This window comes from Tupaia chinensis, unplaced genomic scaffold, assembly GCF_000334495.1.
Source record: "Tupaia chinensis unplaced genomic scaffold, TupChi_1.0 Scaffold148557_1, whole genome shotgun sequence".
In the NCBI taxonomy this organism is placed as follows: Eukaryota; Metazoa; Chordata; class Mammalia; order Scandentia; family Tupaiidae; genus Tupaia; species Tupaia belangeri.
The window spans coordinates 1810284-1833461 of record NW_006208406.1 but is presented as its reverse complement, the minus strand read 5'-3'; the positions used below and the strand labels follow the sequence as shown (position 1 = coordinate 1833461).

Below are 23178 nucleotides of genomic sequence, written 5' to 3'. Positions count from 1 at the left end.
TTCTTTTTTTATTGCAGATTTCATCTTTAAGTTATTTTTCCCCTCATAGCTTAACATCAATGACAACAAGTAATCATGCAGCAGCCTGAGGCTTTGCTGCTTAGATATTTCTTCACCAGATATTCCAATTCATTGCTATTAAGCTCTGCTTTCCATAAAGCCCTCCAGCATGAACACAATCCAGTCAAGTTTTTTGCCGGTTTATAACAAGATGGCCTTTACTCATTTCCAGTATCTTGTTTTTAGTTCCATTTGAGGTCTCATCAGAATGACCTTTACTATCCATATTTCTTTCAGCATTCTGGTCACTACCACTTAATCTTTAAGAAGTTTGAGATTTTCTCTAGTTTTTTTTTTTTATTATTATTATTTCTTTATTTACATTTAATCACTGTACATCTTTATAGTGTACAACATGGTTTCTTTCCCACCAAAAATATAGTACATATTACTCAAGTCAAAGACATTACCATATATCTTATCGCCAGCAGATAACTTCATTTTTGTGCCTATTAAACGTGTTTGTTTTTTCTCACCCCCTATTACTCACCCTCTGTTACCCACCCCCATGTCTCTAGCATCTACAGTTGCCCTCCCTGCTATACCTTATACCTTCCAATCTCTCAGTTTCTGCTGCAGAGCACAGATATTCAATATATATTGAGCAGGGACATACAATTCTTGTCTTTCATAGTCTGGCTTGCTTCGCTTAACATTAAATCTTGCATATTCATCCACTTTGTGTCAAATGTCAGAGTCTCATTGATGTTTTTGTGGCTGGTAAGTATATTTTTCAATCTACTCATCTGTTCTTGGACATTTGGGTTGATTCCATGTCTTAGTAATTGTGAATAATTATGCAATAAATAAGTATGTGCACACCTAGCTCACTCTTTTATAATATGGAAAGCTTCTGAGTTCATATCCAGAGACCTCCCTGAGTATGCTGGATATGCTTCTGAACCTGAGTATGCTGGGTGTGCTTCTGATCTGGGGCTGACTGAGACTAGGGGTGGATTGCAGCATCAGTACTCTATTGGGGGTATTGTCTCTTTGTTTCTGCTGTCTTTCTCACTCATAGAATAAATATGTAAATAAACTTCAAAAATGTGAGCGTAAAATAGTATGCCATATTACACTAGCAACAACCTTGTGAGTCTGTTTATCATGTTTGTTGATTATATCGTTTTCTCTTGTGTTTCATTTAATTTCATGTTCTTTTGATCATCCTGGCCATTCCAGTGGGACAAGATGTAGAAGTAGAAGACAGTGATATTGGTGAATGTGACCCTAAGTAGGCCTAACCTAATGAATGTGTTTGTGTCTCAGTTTTTAAACAAACCAAAAAAAAAAAAAAATTTAAGAAAAAATAAATAACTGAAATAGAAAAAAGCTTATATAGTAAGATAAGGAGATGAAGAATGAAAATATTTTTGTATTGCTATGCAATGTGTTTGTGTTTCCAGGTAAATGTTATTTCAAAAGAGTCAAAAAGTTAAAAAAAAATTAAAAAGTAAGAAAGTTACAGTATGCTGAGGTTATGACTTACTGTTAAAGGAAGACAAACTTGCTTTATAAATTTAGTGTGGCTCAGGTGTACAGTATGTATAAAGTTTGCTCTGGATAAGTCACTGACTTATCTGGGGCAAATTAGGCCACCAAGTTCCATTCATGTTAAGTGCCTTCTACAGGTATACTGCTTTTTATCTTTTTCTGTATATTATATTTCTACTGTACCTCTTCTGTGTTGAGATATGCTTCTATACACAGATACCATTGTGCTACAGGTGCCTACAATATTTAGTACAGTAAAATGCTTTACAGTTTTATAACCTGAGCAATTGGCTGTACCATATAATATAGTTATGTAATAAGCTATACCTCCTCAGTTTATGTAAATACACTCTGTCATGTTTACACGGCACCAAAATAACCTAAAAAGGCATGTCTCAAAATACATCCATCATTAAACAACACATGACAATTTTTTAGTGGTATTCAGGTATTAAATGTATATTCATATGTATTAACTCCAGTAGGTACATGAATTTTATCTTACTAATTTGAAAACCTATGCTTATATATTATGTAATTCCCTTGCATAAAATGTACTATATTTTTTAAAACTGTATTTTATAAATACCTATTATTATTTGCTAGTATTTTTGTTTAAGCTTATAAGTGGCATTTCAAAACTGTGCCCTTTGTAATACAAAAACAGCAACTGAATAGCAAGGGAGAGTACTGGGATTCTCAAATTCTAAGAAAACATACTATTTATTCTAAGTCCTTTGAGGAAGTAGACAATTATTTCAAACAGAATAGATTAGCAGATTCATGTACATGTGAAAATTTAGCAAAAGATTTTTAACATGAATTCAAGCAGAGAAAACTATTAAAATGACAAGATATTTGGCATATAAAATTCACCAGATAAAACGTTTGATTTTTGTATTAGCCCAGATTTTTACAATTAAATTATTTATTTTTATTTATTATTTTTAAATTTGCCATAGAGTACACACACTCACCAGACACAGAGAGACAGAGGAAGTGACAAATCAAGTCACCAGATCCAGAACTTACACCTCAGTGAGCCATCTGGGAGTCCAGTGCCTTAACTGTCATGCCACCTGCTAGCCCCTAGCTGAGCTTTTAAAATGCTGTCATTCATAAATATTAGGAACTCCTTCCTGCTTTTTCTTCCTGTAAGTAGGTATCAGGAATCAAATAGAAGACATAAGTAAGAATAGTATTTAAATTATCATCTTTTACTTACTGTAAAGTTTGAGATAGTGTTCTAAAGAGTAAAGGAGCAATTGTGGACTGCCTGAAAACGACTTGCATTATAATTAGAGTATTTAAACAGACCTACTCAGGGGCCACTCTAGTACTCTAGTGGTTAAGAAAGCCAGCTATCACATGACTAACTACAGTTCAATTCCTGGCTTGGAAAAACACACTGCGCCAGCCTGGACATGAGCTCTCAAAATCCCAATGGGATAGAGAAATAGAGGAGCAGGGATTGCAGCATGGCTATGCCCCAGTGGGTGTGCTTAGTCCCTCTTTCTGTTGTGTGCAGGTGCCCTACAGCAATTAAAAAAAAATTAATAAAATAAACAGGTTTTTTCCCCACACACAATATAAGATGGACTCATGGCCTTTTCCTCTGTAGTCCCATCTCTACATTTCAACAACTTATTTGTTACCATGAATGTCCTATTATAATATAGAAGTTACACTAGTGATATTTTCTACAAATTTTCGTTATCATAAGTATGTCGATCCTTGACACTTGTAAAAAGAGAATTTTATCTCATCTTTGAGTAATGGTAAGAAGTTCCTTAGCATGCTGAGCTTAAATCTTAAATTATGTCACTTGGGGTCACCCAATGCTAGGAAAGACCTTAGGAGGAAAATGTTTTCAGTTTTTTTAAAGGACTAATTGTGTTACATCTGCATTTTCTTTTGGCCCAAGTTTTAATTATCTAAATGTTTTGTCCTCTGCTTAATAAAGGGTTTAATAGGTGATTATGTATATATTTCTGGTTTAATCTTATTTTAATGCATTTTCATTGATGGGATAATGTCTCTTTTTTAAGGTACATAATTATCTTAATCAGCAGGTTGTCAAGCTTTTCCCAGGAAGATAAAATTGAATCTTAAAATTTGGTTAGTTCCTGTGTCTAACAGGTATTAAAGTACATTGATTACTTAACTTTCCTGAGCTAATGAATATTTCATAGAAGTTGGTTTTAGAATATGGTGTAAACACAGAATAATATGACTGGTCATAGGAGAAAAGTTTAGTTTCCTTGATTGAATTTTATTTATATCCCCCAACTACACATGAATATGACTGATATTTATCTAAAAATAATAATATACTGCTGAATCAGTTGTCTTTCGGAGTCATCCTGGCAGAATGGATACTTCTTTAATAATGTATGAAATATTTCAAAAAACCTTTAATAATTGTTTATATCGGGGACTAACAGGTGGCATGGTGGTTAAGGTGCTGGACATTCCCACATAACCAACCATAGTTCGAGTCCTGGACCTGATGGCTTGCTTTCACACTTTCCCTTTCTCTCTCTCTCCCTCTATGTCTCACTCTGATCAGATTTAAAAAGTGATAATAAATGAATAAATAAAATGAAATAAATAATTCTTAAAAAAAAAAAAGAATTGTTTATATGAGGAATAACTACTTGTAGGTGTGAGATTTCATGACATGGTGTTCTGGAATTAGATAGTGGTGATGATATGTACAACTTCGTAAATATTCCAAAAACTGGTGATTTGTACACCTTAAAATGGACCTGATAGACTTTTCCCCTGGATGTTTCAACCCTGGCATTCCAAACTTGAAAGTATTTTCTCTACCCTAACCCTGTTCATGATGTACTGTATTTTTCATTTTCCTAACTGTTTTACCCTTTCTGTTTCTCTTTGTTAAGCTCATTCACTGCATACAATTAATGTGATCAATTAAACAAGGGCTAGTATAATTTCTCAAGCAGTCTGTTTCTTCTGAATGAATACTTTATACAGTTGGCTAACATTCATGAATTTCTCACTCTATAACCTGAATATCCTGTTTATACCATTGCCCAACAAATAAAATGACCATTATATTTCATTCTATAAAACAGAAAACACAAATATCTTACCTAGAAAGGAAATATTGTCGTGGCCACCAAATTAATCAATATAAGGAACATTGTTTTATATTTTATTGTTTAAAGCATTTTCTTTTACATTATTTTTTTATTTTTAAAACATATTTATTTAATTTTATGTATTATTATCATTATTATTATTATTTTAATATGACCAGAGAGAGAGGGGGAAGGGGGAAAGGAGAAAGCAAGCCGCCAGATCCAGGACTTGAACCACGGTTAGCCATGTGGGAGTTCAGCACCCAACCACCACACTACCTGCTGGCCCCCAAGGAACATTTTTTTAAAAAGATGATTGCCAGAGGTGTATATGCTTACTATAGAGAGAAACAAAGCATTCCAGTGAGACAAGGTCACACCAGAATCCTTTTTCCTCCAGTTCTCCATCCCATCAAGATTTCGTATGTTTTTCAAGCCAAATGCGCCTGGACTCAAACCACAATCAGGGATCTGGCTCTCTAGAAAAAAAGCCTTAACTGTTGCACTATGGGTACTACTTTTGAATAGTTTTGAATAAAAGGATACTTTGGAATAAAGATAAATTAAAACATAACAGGTTTTTTTAACCATTTATTTGACAGGAACTTTTAGCATTCACAGTCTTCCATCCCACTAAATTCTCCCTTTTAGCTGGCCTTGCTCTACAAAAGATGCTCACTTCCTTCTTTGATTCAAGAAAGCTTTACTCTCTGTCCACTGATCTCATATCCTAGACACTATCTGGGTAACAAATGTATTGTTTTTACCCAGAGCTCATATACTTTATTCTGCTTATCAGTTTAATCACCTTTTTGAACATTTCTAATTGTCAGTAGTTTGCGTTACAAGTCACTTCAGTAGTTTTTAGTATTCCAAACTGAAAGTTGTATCGGCAGTTAGCAGAGCATTCTGCATTTACCAATAGAAAGCAGCATAGTTTCAGACCAGCAATTCAAAAAAATTGTTTCATTTTTAGATTCCTAGTGGACTTACTTGTGTTTCTTTTTAAATTGTTTTTCTTCTGCATATAGAACTGCCTTTTTTAAGGCTAACACAGAAAGATAAACATAAAATTGAAGTTCTTTTCCTCATATGTGAGCCTAGGCTGATAATGAAATTGGGTAATTAAGAGGACGAGTTAGGAACAATCTAGAAGAGCAGAATTCAGTAGAAATAGAAATGACTAAAGTGGACACATAGGTCTTTGCGCAGCCAGGGAGAAAATCAAACTTCAGGTTAAATGGCCCATCAGCTACTTTCTTAATGAGAAATAAGACAGATGCTCATAGCACATTAACTACCTAGAATAACCCAAACTTTGTCAAATGGTAGTATGTTGAGATACAACACTGATTTTATGGCCTTTGAAGAGAAATTAAAACTAGCCTCAAAGGAGTTCACACTAGATATATAAATATTGGAGTGTTCAGAAAAGTGTATTTGATGTTTGCATTTTGCATGTTACATCACTTAAACATTTCCTATGGGATTTTAATTGGATTAAATTTTCTGCAATTACCTTTTTTTTTTTAATTTTGCTAGAGGGCACATGCACTCACTGGACAGAAATCACTCCCAAGGGGGGATGGCTCACTGGACAGAGGAAGAGAGGGAAAGTGAGAAAGCAAATCCTGCCCCCAACCATGGGAGACGTCACACCTCATCCCTTTTCTATTTATCCCTCCTTCCAGGATTTTGGGCATGCACACACTGTCCAGTATATTCATTAAGCTGCTAAGTCCAGGACTCAACTATGTAGTCAGCCACATGGGATTGAGTTGCCTTAATGACCACACCACTAGCAGCCCACTTGATGTTTTTTTTTTAGAATTTTTAAAAAATTGTATTTATCATTATTATTTTTCAATTTGCTATAGGGCACTTGTACTTACAGAGAGTGAGGAAAAGTGAGAAAGGTCCGAGACTCGAACCACAGTCAGCCATGTGGGAGTCCAGTCCCCCTCAACCACCATATCACCTGTGGGCCCCCTTTTTTTCTTTTTCCCCCAGAGGTTTTTCTTTAGGGCACATGCGCTTGCCAGAAAGACAGAGAGACAGAAAGTGAGAAATCACTCCCAAGAGGGGGATGGCCACGCCGCAATCCCTTCTCGTCCATTCTCCTCTCGGGATCTTGCATGTGCACATGCTCAACGTAAATTTAAAGCCACTGAGTCCGGGACTCAAACCACAGTCGATTTCATGGGAGTTCAGCGACATAGGCATTATGCCAACTGCTGATCCCCCCCTATTTTTTTATTAGCAACTTTATTGAGATATAATTCGTACATCATATAATTCACCCATTTACTACATACAATTTAGTGGCTTTTAGTATAAAGTTGACTATCTATCATCACAATCAATTTTAAAACATTGTTATTACCCTGAAAAAGAAGTCCCATCAATAGCAAGCAAGTGGTATAGTGCTTAAGGCTTTGGACTCCCACCTGCAACCACAGTTTGAATCCTGAACTTGGCAGCTTGAAATTCATGCTGAGTGTATGTGTTTGCATGCCCAAAATTCCAGAAAACGAATGGAGAAGGGATTATGGCATAACTATTCCTCTGGGAGTGATTTTTCACTTTCCCACTTTCCCTCTCACCATCTCTCTCTGTCTCTCTCCAGAGAGCACACACACCCTTTGGCAAAAAAAAAAAAAAAAAAGAAGAAAGAAAGAAAGAAAGAAAGAAATCCCATCACCACTGTAGCTGTTACTCTTTAATACCATTATGACTCCTCCCACTTCTGCCAGCCCTAGGAAACCACTACTCTATTTTCTGTCTCTATAGTTTTGCCTATTACAGAGATTTCATATAAATGTTATCATATTGTATGTGGCACTTCATGATTGGCTTCTTAGACTAGATATAATGTTTTTAAGACTTGTCCATGTGGTGGTATGTGGCAGTACTTCATTTTTTTCTGTCATCAAATAATACTCTGTTGTATGGATATACAACATTTTATTTACTAATTCTTCAGTTGATGAACATTTAGGTTGTTTCCACTTTTTGGCTATTACGAATAACTGTTCAGAACATACATATACAAGCTTTTGTGTGGACATGATTTTATTTCTTTTGAGGTTTACCTAGGAGTGAAATATACTTCAGGAATGGAAGCAACTTTAACTATTTGAGAAATCATCAGATTGTTTTCCAAAACAGCTGCACATTTTTCAACCAGTTTATAAGGGTTCCCATTTTACTACTTCCTCAGTAGTATTTGTTATGTGTTTTGGGTGTTTGTTTTTTAGTATAAACACCATAGGATGTGTGAAGTATTATCTTATTGTAGTTTTGATTTGCAGTTATCTGGAGGCTGATGAGGTGCTTAGTGGTCATTTGTATAATCACATTGGAAAATCCTGATCAGATCCTTTGCCCATTTTTTTAAATTGGCTTGTCTTTTTGTTCTTGAGTTATAAGAGTTTTTATATATTCAAGATACAGATAGATCCCTTATGAAACATAAGATTATAATATTTTCCTCCTATTCTGTAGGTTTTCATTTCACTTTTTTTGGTTCTACTCTTTGAAGCACAGTTTGTCATATTGATAATATCAAGTTTATTTTTTTCTTATGTTGCTTTGTGCTTTTTGTGTGTTTATCATGAAGGAGTCTCATTTAACAGCTTAATTGAGGTTTAAGTGTAATGGAATAGACATCAATCTTTGATACTTTTGACATATACATAAAGCTATAAAAATATTGCAGTCAAGGTAATGAACATATCCATCACCCACAAAAGTTTCCTCTCAGCCTTTTGTAATCTTCCCTATACCTAACCCACAGATATCTTTTGATCTACCTTCTGTTAGTGTATATTAGATTCCATTTTCTAATATTTTTATAAATGAAATCATACAGCATATGCTCTTTTATGTCTAGATTCTTTCACTAAGCATAAAATGAAGTTCGTCTCTTTATTTATACATACATGTATCTTCAGTTCATTGTTTACTATTACTGAGTATTCCATTGTTGGATCTATCACAGTTTGCTTATTGCATCCATTTACAGTTAAATCCATGAACATTTAATTTTTTATTAGGTCTGGCTATTACAAATAGTCTGCTGTGAACATTCATGTACAAGTAATTGTCTACACATATGGTTTCTTTGTCTTGGGTAAATACCAGAGAATTGCGTAGCTGGTTCTTTCAGAAGGTACATATTTAACTTTTTAGGAAAAATGCAAGTAATTCCAATTGCTCCTATTTTCTCCAATAACGGTATGGTCAATCTTTTTCATTGTATCTGTTCTATTTGAAGTGTATCTCTTGGGAGTTACAATTTTTATAATAAATTAATGTTGAGCATTTTTTCAACTTGTTTATTTTCCTTTCATGTATCTTCTTTGGCGAAGCATCTGTTCAAGTTTTCTGCCTGTATTTTAATTGGGGTATTTGTTTTCCTATTATTGAGTATTGAAAGTTTTTTATATAATTCTGAATACAATTTTCTTGTTATTCAATATGTTATTTGCAAATATTTTTTCTCAAACATGTGCGAGTCCTGTGCATCTTTTTTATACTTATACCTACGTATTTTTATATTTTTGATGCTATTATGACTAATACTTTTTTTAATTTCAATTGTCAGTTGTTCTTCACTAGTATATGGAAATACAATTAACTGTTGTGTTTACATTTCCCACTTCCCTAAACTTACTTATTAGTACTAGCAATTTTTTTGTAGATGTCATACGATTTTCTAAATAGGTAGTCAAATTTGTGAATAAAGACAGTTTTAGTTCTTCTATTCCAATCTATTGGATTATCAGAAAAGTTATGACCTGCTTTTCTGTTCAAAAATGTGTCATGACTTTTCTGAAAACCCAGTTGATGCTTTTATTTGTTTTACTTTCCTTTTACAATGGCTAGAATCTTACTAAATATTGTTGAATGATCCAAGATCCAGGGGCTGCATCTGTGGAGGTCACCCTGTTGACGGAGACTCTTGTGCAGAGTCCTAAGGTAGCACAGGACATCACATAGCAAAAAGCAGGAGCAGGCGTGTCTGTACATGTTCATGTCTCTGTGTCTTTCTTCTTAGGAAATCAGCAGGATTCCATCATATAGGATATATCTGGATGACTTTATCCAATTCTGATCACCTCCCAAAGGCTCCACCTTTTAGTCAGATTAAATTTCAATCCTTTTAATACTATTACAACCAAATTTTAAGACATGAAGTAAAAAATAAAAGCCATAACAGAGAAGAAATTTCATTCTATTCCTAGTTTAAGAGTTTGGATCAGAAATAGATGTTGGAATTTGTCAGACTCTTTTTCTTTTTTAAAAAATTATTTATTTATTTAACTCCATTTGTTGTTATTGTTTTTCATTTGCCCAGAGAGAGAGAGAAAGGGAAAGGGAGAAAACAAGCCTGCAGGCCCAGGATTTGAACCGCAGTTGACCATTTGGGAATCCAGTGCCTTTAACCACCACACCATCCACTGGCCCCATGTCAGATGCTTTTTCTGCCCTTATTGAAATGACCACATGGTTTTTCTTCTTTTAGAATAGTAAGTTACACTGATTTATATTAAAGCAAATTTTTATTTCTACAATAGACCTAACTTGTTCATGGTTTTTTATCTTTTTAATATAACTGTAGCCTTTATTTATTTATTTATTTATTTATTTATTTGGGGGGAGAGATTTTTGCTATAGGGCATGTATGCTCGCCAGAAAGACAGAGACACAGAGAGACAGAAAGCAAAAAAATCACCCCCCGGAGGGATGGCCATGCCACAATCCTTTCTCCTCCATTCTCCTCTTGGGATCTTGGTCACGCACACACACACACCCGGCATGAGTTTAAGCCGCCGGGTCCGGAACTTGAACCACAGTCGACTACATGGGAGTCCAACGACATAGCCATTACGCTAACTGCTGGTCTCTTTAATATAACTATAGTCTTCAATTGCAGGGTGCTGTGTTCACTGAAATATGTCCATATCAGAACTTTGTCCTCTCTTTGCATGGTGCTCAGATAATCACAAAGCAGAAATGTGGTTCCAAAATGCACAAGCATCTGAGCATACTCTACTGTGCAAAGCAAGATCTGACTGTGTTGTTGAATTTGATCTCATAGAATTTTTAAAAATTTACTTCTCTATTTATTAAGGATATTGGCCTATAGTTTTCTTCTCTATCTGTCTTATTTTGGTGTATAATGCTAGCTTCATATGAGTTGGTAAGTATGTCCTCCTCATCTGTTTGATGAAGAGTTTATGCAGAGCTGGTATTATCTCTGCTATAAATATTTGGTAGCATTTATCAATGAAGCCATCTGACTCTGGAGTTTTCTTTTTGGAGGAGTTAAACTGCAATTTCAGTTTCTTTATTTTTGGGTGACTTTGGGTACTTCATGACTTCCAAAATATTTTTCTATTTCATCTAACTTGTCAGTTGTATTGGTGTAAAGATTTTTTTTATAACATTTATTTTTTTAGCTTCTCTATGTCAGTAAAATGTATGGTGATATCAACTATCTCATTCCTGATGTGAGTACTCTGTATTCTCCCTTTTATTTCTTTAAATGGCTGTTCTGGCTGGAGGTTTATCAATTGTATTGTTCTTTGCAAAGAAACCAGCTTTCATTTATATTGATTTTTCTCTGTTGTCTTCTAGTTCATTAATTTCCATGCATTACTACTCCCTTTTCTTCTGTTTACTTCACATTTCATTTGCTCTTCTAGTTTTAGTTTATTAATGTAGAAGGTGAGGTTAGTGATTTAAGACTATGTATCCTTTTTTTTTTTTTTTAATGGACAATTTTTTTACTGTGTGACAGTCCTCCCACCTCAGATTCCCAAAGTGTGTGCCACCACGCCAGCTTTTTATATTTTCTAATAGAAGTGTTTAGTGCTATATACGTCCCTCTAAATACTACTTTAGTGGCATGTCACAGATATTGATATGCTGTGTCTTCATTTTCATTGAATTCAAGTTACCTTTTTTCTTTCTAATTTTCCCATTTATTCATGGATTATTTCATTTCTGAATATTTGGAGACTTTCCAGGTATCTCCTATTGCTTTCTTTTCTTTAGTGCTTTTATATTATTATTGTTGCCAGAAGCTGTGTACACTTGCTTGAGAAAGAGAGAGAGAGGGGAGAGAGAGAACAAGCACCCCCCAATGGGGCATGGTCACACCACTCCCCTATTTCTCCATACTTCCACAACCAGCAGGACAGAAGATACTTTCTAAGAGTTCATCCAAGCAAGGATTTTTACATTGCAGGAATAAACAAACTTATTTCTCAGTAGCAAAAATGTGTTCATTGTAATGGTTCCTATTTTGATTAATAAAGATGTTTGAGCCTAGTTATAATGATTTAAAATTCACAGTACAAACCAGCAGTTTCTGTGTACCAACCTAATAATAGCGGTCATAGTCATTTTTGGGGAAAAAAAGTTTTTAAAAAATACATTAATTATAATTATCAGGAACACACAGAGAAACTGACTCAGAAGAAATAAAGCCATTTCTCTCCAAAGGTTTCCAAACCAAATGGATTAAAATTCTTCCCTTCTGGGTTTAAGTCAAACTGTATTTTTACAGGTAAGGTGCTGGACTCTGCCTGTAGAAATCAGAAGAATTTTAAAAGAACTGAATTTTTGCAAACTCCAAGTTTGACAGTACAAGGACCAAGCTAGTTAGTTAGTTCTAAGACATGTATAATCTTTACAAACTCATATCAAAGATTAAGAATGATATCTTAAATTGTGCGCCTAGAGCAAGAATTTTGTTGTAGGTTATTGTATATTTGAAACTGTTACAGAGTTCTAGTAGTGAAATCTGTGCAGCAGCTTTGAAAAGGGTAATGGAGGCTCACCACCCACTCAAAAGGTCCAGTAAAATGCATTGATTATACAATATTATAGAAAGATTGGTTTTGTCACATGTTCTCATGTTTCAATATAAACTAATAAAAATAACAGTGTGCTGAATCTCTGTGAAGTATCTAGCAAAATTGTTTAGTTAAACAGGTACATTGCCTACAGATCTATCACTAACTAGGACTTAAAAATCAATTATTAGACAGGAGAGAAGAAATCATTTAGTTTTTCTAACAGAAGAACACTATGATATGTTAGGTATTTGGCAGAGTGACCTCAAAGTTTTTCAAGTGCCCATAGATGTTTTAGTCTGACAGTTGTTGTTTTGTTTTGTTTTCACATTTGTTAAATAATATGTTGGAATTTGTATTGGAATGTTTTATCTAGAAGATAACCTGTAGCCAATTTTATTTGGCACATCATACAATATGAACATTTTTATACACAGGTTTTTTTATTGTGAGTTAAACACTTAGAAATTTTTCTTTCTGATAACCAAGTCTTTTTTTTTTCTTTTCTTTTCTAAATCACCTATACTCAAAGTAATATTTTTATAGGGGAAAAAAAGAAAGAGAGAAAGCTATGGCCTGCCTCATAGCTCGGTGGTTAAAGCAGCCAGATCACATATGACCAACCTCACAATTTGAGTCCCAAATTCAGCTACTTGAAAAACATACTAGGTACAAGCACATGTGTACCCCAGATCCCAGCAGGATGGAGACATGGAGCAGAAAGGATTACACCATAATATTCTCTTCTGGAGGGTGCTTTCTCCTTTCCTCCCTTTTCTTCTCTGCCTCCCTCTGACAAGCACACATATCCTCTAGCCAAAAAAAAAAAGAAAGAAAGAATGAAAAAGATCAAAGATATCTGTCTTTCCAGGTTTAGTTAAAATAGTTACTATAAAATAAATGAGCAATAATAAAATCTAAGCCCTGCAGTTTATCATTTTCTATTTGCATAAAGAGAAAAAAGGAGATATATATGTACATATATACACACACACATAAATGTCCATAAATAGCAGCCATTGCATAGAATCACACTTTATAAAAGTTACCTCTATATACAAAGAAAGTATTTTACGTGGGATTATATTGCACTACATAATACATATAATGATAATATAAACATTTCACTAACTGAATGTCAGGAAATATTCCATCCAGTATTTTCATAATAATCCAGTGCTATAAATATTCTTACTACTCAGTTTACAAATGAGTATCTGAGCCTTAAGAAAGGTTAAATAACTTGCTAAAGGTCACAGAGCTACTAAAAGACCACCAGGATCTGGGTCCAGATAATCTGGGTTCAGAATCTAAGCTCATAATCACTTTGTGCATAGAGTAGAATTTAAGAGGGAAAGACTTAGTAGCTATGCAAAGCATGATGCTTTTGTCATCTGAAAGATGCTTTGCAATGCCTACCCTACCATCTTGGCAGGACATTTGAAATTCTATCATTATAGATTTTCTGCTTTGGGTTTACAAAACTAAGGGATGGGAGGGTTATCCAGTTAAGATACAGGTATTCATTGAAGAATAATACACATCTAAATAGGTAATGACAGTGTCTGAGAACTCAGTCAGAAAACAGGGTCAGTTATTGTAGAGTGGCAAGAGGCAAAGAAATGATGGACTTGAAAACTACAAATAAGAGAAGAGAGGCTAGCAACCAGCTAACCTCAGAAATCAGGATTTTTGCCAAGGGTTGAAAAAGGATAGTCAACCATTTAGGGGTTTGTGTGTGTGTGTGTGTGTGTGTGTGTGTGTGTGTGTGTTTATGACACAGTACAATAAATCAGTAACGTGAGTTGTTTTTGTTTTTGTTTTTTCCCAAATAATTTCACTATATACCATTTACAATCTGCTTTGATTCTAGGATATACAGCACTGGTGATGCTACATAGCATTGAAGTGTTGTATTAACTAAATGCCTTTTCTTTGTTGTCTAGCAATCAGCAGGCCTTTTTACTGGAGAATGTCCCTTGTAATAATGCAAGCTGTGAGAAAGCACATCGTATGTTTAAAGTCTACTGGGAGCTGACAGACCTAAATCAAATCAGAGATGCCATGGTTGCTACCTTCTTTGACATTTACGAAGATGTGAGTTCAGAGCTGTCCTGTGTGTTTGAAATTTAATTTCCATTCGCCTTGTCTCACTTTAGTTTCACCCTGTTTGACCAGAAAATATAGATGACATAATGAAAGCAAATGAGTTAATTAAAGAAAACCTCTTTTAATGGTAAATGGCAGAGGGAACAAATTTATTGACACCATTGGCTTATTAGTACAGTCAAAGATGAAAATGCCCTTATCTCATTTCATGCTTATTTGGATTAAACCACTCAAGAATCAGGTACTGAAACTGGCAAATCTGCATATTCAGCAGTAGACAAAAGCTCAGACAACAGACTCCTGAACCTGCACAGGATTGCCGAATAATGAGTTCAATATTCACTTTCATGTTTGTGAACTGGAAGCAACATCCATTGCCACACATTCTTATGACTCTGTATTTGGTTGCCAGGTGACCTTCTAAAAGGCTTTCAGGGTTCTTGTTTTCTTGCAGAAGTGAAAAGCAGATTATCATTCAATCATAATAAAGTCTGAAAAGAACTGTTGAATTCCGGAGTTAATGTATCAGTTTATCCTTGCAAGATCATTTATTTTAAAAAGCAAAATGCTCATCGGGACATTATGACTCCATTAATCCTATTTTGGATTTTTTTTTTTTTTTTTTTAGTTTTTGGCTAAGAGTCTTAATCTCACTGTTTTTCTTGCTACCAAATCTTGCATTATTGTACTTTTCATTAGCAGCTTCAGGATAAATGTAGTTGGCGGAAATTCCACAAGAGGAAAAATCAAGAGAATTAACTACAAATCAATTTTTAACTTTTGCACATCAAAAACAACATAAATAAAATTTAAATTCTTTAGATCTGAGAAATAAATTTGCTATGGAGTTTAATAAATGTCCTTAATATAAAAATATTTGTACAAATTGATATAAGTCACCAAAACTCACTGGAAAAACAGAACATAGTCAATTTACAAGAAAAACTCAAGTTGCTAACATGAAAATACATGAGAAGTGATCAACTTCATGAAAAGCTTCAAAGCAATGTCGTTCTAAATGAGCATACCCTTTGTGGTGACAAGGGCAGTTAAACAGATACTCACTGATAGTTGGATCTGGCAGTCCATTCATTAGCCTTTAAAACTTCATGTAAAGGGGACCAGCAGTTAGCGTAATGACTATGTCACTGGACTCCCACATAGTTGACCGCGGTTTGAGTCCCAGACCCAGTGGCTTAAACTCACACTGGGTGCATGTGCTTGTGTGCCCAAGATCCCAAGAGGAGAATGGAGGAGAAGGGATTGCGGTGTGGCCATCCCTCCCTGGGAGGCAATTTCTCGCTTTCTGTCTCTCTCTTTCTGGCGAGCGCACGCGCCCTATAGCAAACACCTCTCCGAAGAAAAAATTTAAAAATAAATAAATAATAATAATAATAATAATAAATAAAACTTCATGTCAATATAACTGGAAGGAAATACACCAAAATGTCAGCATTTACCTCCAGAGATTAAAATTACAGATGTCTTTTTTCATTTTATTTCAGTTATATGTATACATTTATTTTTTGAGTAGTAATTTTATTTTAAATTTCAGGTTGAATAAGTGAAGTTTACATTTACATAATAAACATGCCTTGCATTTTAATGCTCATGTTCTTAATTGATCTAGTAGTTTGTTCTTACTATTTTTGTATGTTTTTTTCTAGGGAATCTTGGATATTATAGTACTAAGTAAAGGATATACAAAAAATGATTTTGCCATCCATACTCTAAAAAATAACTTTGAAGCAGATGCTTATTTTGTAAAAGTCATTGGTGAGTATTTTAAAAATTAACCTTTAATTTGGTTTTCTCTTTATATATATACCTACTCTAAATATCAAAGACATGCTTCTGTGTAATCTCTGGACATGTGCATCCAACCCTCCAAATCAGAAAATCAACTTTGGTATAATCACATCCTCTCTAATAATGACTCTTATTTTTATTTCTGGTCTAGGATTATGTTCAGAAATATTTATTGAATTTAATAAAGCCAAAACAGTTAAATCAGAAAAACACTGAGGATAAAGCCAGCAGGTGGCATGGTAGTTGAGACCTATTTTGGATACATGGCCAGCTGCAATTCAAGTCCCAGACCTAGTGGCTTGTTTTCTCCCTCTTTCTCTCTGTCTCTCTCTAGTGGGTACATGCGCCCTATAACAAATTAAATAATAATAATAAATTTAATTTAATAAACAATTTTTAAAAATAAATAAAGGGGGGCCAGCAGATGGTATAATAGTGGCGTTGCTGGACTCTCATGTAGTCGACCATGGTTCAAGTCCTAAACCCAGTGACTTAAAAATGCCCAGCACATGTGCGTGCATGCCCAAAATCCCAAGAGGAGAATGAAGAAGCAATTGGAGCGTAGCTGCAATTCTCCCCCTGGGGGATTATGTTTCACCTTCTGTCACTCTGCCTGTATGTCTCTCTGGGGAACACACATACCCTAACCCTATGGCAAAAACCTAAAACAAAACAAAAAAAAAGGAGGGAATAAATAAATTAATAATAAAAAAAAGGAAAATGCTGAGGAGGCTTTTAATTTTTCTTGTCCTTGCCAGCTTTGAAGAATACAAGCTTTATGTTCTATAATACTGGTTCCTCATTACTCAACTCAGGTTTTGAATTCTTTGTAGAAATTCCACTCCAGGCATTGGAGAACTGATGCTGTGTGCTTGTCAGTGCATCCTATCAAGGAAGCATATTATATTCCCTGTCTCACCACCATGATGATAACCTTGCCTACCTGCTTCCTTCACCTTGAGTTTACTATTTTCCCTTTGTGATTGACTAGTATTTCGTGGGGAAGTGTAGTGATTCTAGATTAACATTTTTTTTCCTTACCAGACCTCTACCTTCTATGCTTAGAGGCCATTGCCAACTCCTCCCTGAGTCTCCCTTCTGTGTCTGTCAGATGGTGATTCTGTTTTCATCTTTCCTTACACATTTATAAGCTGACAGTCTCCTATTTGTCTTGAACCTCTTTTGCCCCAATCCTGCAATCAGACATTTCTCCAAGGAGCCCTGGTTCCTTAGAGGATGATACTTAAAAACCAATTTCCAGGTGCTCAGTTTCCTCTTTGCTACTGGGTTGTCATTTCTTCTAGGCCTCTCAATGAACAGAGCTAGGAAAATACAGGCATGGCTTCACGTACATACTTAGAAATATGTACATTTACAATTATTTTTACATCTATTTATATTTATTTGTATATATCATAAAACCATTCATCCATACCAATATTTCAATGTCTAATCAAACACCATACTTTAGGTTTTTTTGAAGTTTGTTATGTTTGGAGATACCTTCTGTACCAGTGATAAACTTGGATCCCATTTTCCTCAATATGTAACTTATTTGTTTAGTGTGACCAATTTCTGGCCATGCCAGCTGTCTCCTCCACCTGCCACTCATGTTCATGATAAATAACCCTATACATGTTTTATGAAGTGTATCCTTAAGTATCTTACTTTCTTAGGAATGATTATAAATGCTATTATATTTTTAAGTTTGGTTTCACATTTATTTTTAGTATATAGATATAGAATTGATTGTTATGTGTACATCTTGCATACCTTGCTGAAATAAGTCTTCAGGAGATTTTTTTTGTAGATACCTTGTGATCCACATGACAACCCCATGTCATCTGCAAGGGGACAGTTTTATTTTATTCTCCCTAATCTATATGCCTTTTATTTCTTTTTTCTTGTGGTAGCTAGAATTTCCATTACTATGTTGAGTAAGAGTGGTAAAAGTACCTTGTATACAATGTGAAGGGGAAAGCATTTTGTCTTTCTCCATGAAATATGATATTAGCTATAGATTTTTCTGTATCCTATTAAGGAAGTTCCCTTTATTCCTAGTTTGCTAAGAGTTTTGTCATGAATTGATGTTGGAAGATAACTGTTTTTGTGTTACTATTATAGTCAGCTTCAAGACAGCAATATGTATTTGTTTGTTAATGAAATGCTACATGTACTTTGTAGAAATATGTATTAGAGTTTTGAAATGAGCATAAATAGCTGAACACAGAAAAGCAACAGAATAACAAATGACTGTTGAGGGATTTATTTCAAGAGATGAAATGACAAAATATGTACCTATTTCTAAACAGAAAATTCACTCTTTCTTAGATGAACTAAGAGTAGCTCCCAGCCTCATTATTTCTGCAGCCACAAAATACTGATGTATGAGTCTGGCCACTTCTATATTTTTTATTATTTTACTACCTTCTCTCCTTTGCCATTTTCAAGAGGATATTATCTAGCTATTATAGAGCTTACAAATTAAAATACAATGTTTGTTTTGTATGCTGTTAACTCACATAGTTGGAATTATGTTTTTTCTCAGTGCTTTTTCTTCAACTTTAAATTTCTAGATAAAAAGACAGATCCTTAAAACCTTTGCTAACCCTAACCTTATATGAAATTGGAATAACTTAGTTCAGTTCATTGGAACAAAAGGCTGTTGGAGTAACAGTTTGGAATTTGATCCCTTAGGAATAAATTACTAAAGCAAGTACAGCCTTCTTCCCCCCTAGGTTATGGAGTGTGCACTCACAAGAGAGAGACAGAGAGAGGGCAATCATCCCCAGAAGGATGACCACACCGTAATCTCTTTTCCTCCATTCTCCTCTAGGGATTCTGGGAACACATGCCCACATACCTGGCATGATTTTTTTTAAGAATTATTTTATTTTACTTTATTTATTTATTTAAATTTGACCAGAGAAGGACAGAGTGAGAGAGAGAGAAAAGGGAAAGTGAGAAAGCAAGCCACCAGTTCCAGGACTTGAACTGCGGTTGGCCATGTAGGAGTCCAGCACCTTTAACCACCATACCACCTGCAGTCCCACACCTGGCAAGATTTTTAAGCCACCACGTTCGAGGCTTAAACCACGGTCAGCCATGTGGGAGTTCAGAGCCTTAACCACATGCCTTGCCACCTGCTGTCCCCTAGTACGGCCATTTGACTAACACCTATTTCAGTTCCCAAAGGAAGATTCAACAGAATTCAAATCATTTATTTTCTTTTTTTTTTTGGAGAGGTTTTTGTTTGTTTGTTTGGTCTGGTTTTTTTTGTTTTTGCTATAGGGCACATGCACTCTCCAGAAAGACAGAGAGAGACAGAGAGACAGGAGGCGAGAAATCACCCCCCCGGGGGGGATGGCCACGCCACAATCCCTTCTCCTCCATTCCCCTCTTGGGATCTTGGGCATGCACGCACACGCGCCCGGCGTGAGTTTAAGCCACTGGATCCAGGACTCAAACCGCGGTCAACTACATGGGAGTCCAATGACATAGCCATTACACTAACTGCTAGTCCCGAGAATTCACATCATTTCTATAGTAAAAAACATGTCAAAAATCTGTCCTGTGTACTTGGATCACTGATATCATTCTTCTTTGTAAAGAACAACATACTCTTAGTCTCTAGCTAATTTAATATAACAGGTAATCATCTGCTCTCCCGTATCTATCTAGTTTAGGATATTTGAGAAGTACTCCAAAACCTAGATTTATTTATTTGTGTCATTTGCATTAACATCTCTCTCTCCTAGTATACCACGTTCATCTAAGCAATGTAAGGGTAGTATCTTTTATTTGTCTTTGATTACTCAGTGCCTAACAGTGGACCTTGCATATAGGAGGTGTAATAGTTTAGATGTCCCCCCGAAATTCATGTGTTGGAACTTTGTTGTATTATAAATCTGTAGGATTTGTGTCTTTCATTTGAGTTTGATGAGTACATTAAAGGATTCATTTTCTCAAGTTTGAAGCTTTAAAAAAAAAAAACATAGATTTATTACTTAGTTCATCTGAATGAGACATGTTCATGTACATACCTAGATGGATTGAAAATTAATGTTTTCTTGGGGTCGGCAGGTGGCATAGTGGTTAAAGGTGCTGGATTTCCACATGGCCGACTGCAGTTCGAGTCCTGGACCTGGCAGCTTGCTTTCTCACATTCTCTCTCTCACTCTGTCTCACTGGTCAAATTGAAATAAACAAAATGAATAAATAGATAAATAAAGTTAAATAAAATAATTCTTTAAAAAAAGAAAAAAAATTAATGTTTTCTGGGGGCCAACAGGTGGCATGGTGGTTAAGAGTGCTGGAATCCCACATGTTGACTATGGTTCAAGTCCCAGACCTTAGTCTCTCGACCTTGGCAGCTCACTTTCTCACTTTCTCTCTCTCTCTTGCTCTGTCCCTCTCTGGTCAAATTAAAATAAATGAATAAATAAAATTAAATAAGTTTTTAAAACACTCAACTATAAAAAAAATTAATGTTTTCTGAAACAGATGTTAGGTATTGAGTTAGGAAAATGTGAAGTGGAAGAGATCCATTTGTATATTGTTAGGACAAATCAAGTTCTCCCTGAACTAAGCAAGTTTTTTTTTTTATTATATCTTAAAACCAATTTAACCAGAAAATGTCATAATGGTGTCATCACTGGTCTCCCACATAGTCGACCACAGTTTGAATCCCAAACCCGGCAGCTTCAAACTCACATTGGGCATGTGTACATGTGTGCCTAAAATCCCAAGAGGAGAATGAAGGAGAAGGGATTGTGGCATGGCCATCCCTATGGGGGGTGCTTTCTTGCTTTCTGTTTCTCTGTCTCTCTAGCAAATGAATCTACCAGTGCCCTGTAGCAAAAATCTCTCTTAAAAAAATACTTTCATACCAAAAATTCTGCCTTGTGCTCTGAAATAAAGAAAATGATTGGATTTTCTATACTTTTGATAAATTTGCTCGGTGTTGTGAGGGCATGTGATACCATTGATTTCCATGTCTGCCTCTCTAAACTTTCTAGGACAGAAGTTTTTAGCTATGTGCAATGAAAGTAAATCAGTGCATAGGATTTCCCCAACATTAGTAAGGAATTAAGGTTTCCATTTGTACCGTAATAATATACCAAAGATAAAAGGCAGTTTTCAATGTGAAGCAGAAAAGGATACTAATTTTTTTCTTTCTTTACACTGATCATTTGGGAATTGTCCATGTAGGAAAATGTATCTTAAGTTCTTCCTTAGTATTTATTCATTTACCTTTTTTCTTTTCTTCTTTTTTTTTTAAGTTTATTTCATGAGCTAGAAAGAGAGAGATAGCACCCTCAGCAAGTCCTTGACACCATGATCCACCCTCTGCCCTCAGCCATCTCGACTCATAGGCAGATGCCTGCCCAGTGTACTCACCAGCTTCACACTGGCAACCTTCCCATGTGGGTCTGCCTCATGGAGCATCAGATTTTATCACTGCACTACTGTCCAGCCCCTTGTTTATGTTTTTAGAAATTACAGAGATAAGATTAGAGAATCTTAGAGATAGGAAGACTTAAGAAGTAATTTCAAAGCCAACCTAATGCAACAGGTTAGATTCTGTTTGAATGCCCTGCAGTGAAGGGGAGCTCAGCATCTCGTAAAGCAACACAAACTTCCTGTATGTGTGGATCCCATTACTAGAAAATGTATTCTTCTTAAGTCAAAACGTGCATATTTACTTACTTGTATTCAGTGATACTAATGTCTGGTAAGGCACTGATTAGTATTCGTTGAATAAAGAAATAATAAAAAACTAGACCTAGTAAAATTACTGCGGTTTTTGGGACCAGTAGATGGCATAGTGGTTACATCTCTGGACTTCCACATGTCTGAATACAGTTCAAGTGCTGGACTCAGTGGCTTGAAAACCACATGAGGCATATGTGCATGTGTGCCCAGTATCCCAGGAGGAGAATGGAGAAGGGATTATGGCAATACCATCGCCCCTGGGGGATGATTTCTCGCTTTCCCTCTCACTGTATATCTTTGTCTGTCTCTCTCTCTCTTGCTAGTGCACATGCCCTAAGGCAAAAACCTCTAATTTAAAAAAAAAAATCACTTCATTTTTTTATCCTTAAAGCAGACCCTAAATTATTATAAATATAGTAGCAAGTACCTAGATACAAATCATAGTCCTGCTCAGTAATAAGTGGACTTCTTTAAGTAATTAATGAAATGTCAAACTATTGAGAATGAATTGACATGTCTGAGGTTTTCCTTTAAAGTAACTCAAGGAAGTGGAAGATGGAATATCGGTGAAAAAAGATTGATCACTTGTTGACATTGGGTAAAATGTAAGTGGGGGTTCACTATACTATTCTTTTTTAATTTTGTGTATGTTTTAAACTTTGTTTGAAAAAGTCTATGATTAAAACGTCTGAAGGAATAAAAGAGAGACTTCAACATCTGGCCTGAAGAGTTTAAAAATCTCTGGGCTATGACTTCCTACCTGAGGTCAGGTTAGACACTAATGGGTAACAGTGCCTTCTAAGTAACATTGATCCTCTACACATCTCCAAGATGAGACCCAAAGAGTCAGCTTGGTACAGGAGCTTTTAGTTTTAGGAAACAGGGTAACTTTGCATTAAGGATATTAACATAAATATTAATGTGCTTTACAGAAAGGTCACAGGAAATGAGATACCAATTTTAAGCAATCATTGAGAGAAAAATAACCTTCTAGTCATTTTGAGATGGCTTTCCACTCT

At 35.2% G+C, this 23178-nt stretch overlaps 1 protein-coding gene across 2 annotated transcripts in view; it reads left to right on the top strand.

Annotated features, from left to right (window-relative positions):
* Nucleotides 1-23178, top strand: part of ITFG1 (integrin alpha FG-GAP repeat containing 1) — a 286251-nt gene that overhangs the window by 176315 nt on the left and 86758 nt on the right. For both annotated transcript variants that reach the window (XM_006170470.3, XM_014585000.2), the window contains 2 exons: nucleotides 14473-14623; nucleotides 16303-16411. In XM_006170470.3, the coding sequence (XP_006170532.2) occupies nucleotides 14473-14623; nucleotides 16303-16411 (260 nt within the window). The remainder of the gene's footprint in view (nucleotides 1-14472; nucleotides 14624-16302; nucleotides 16412-23178) is intronic.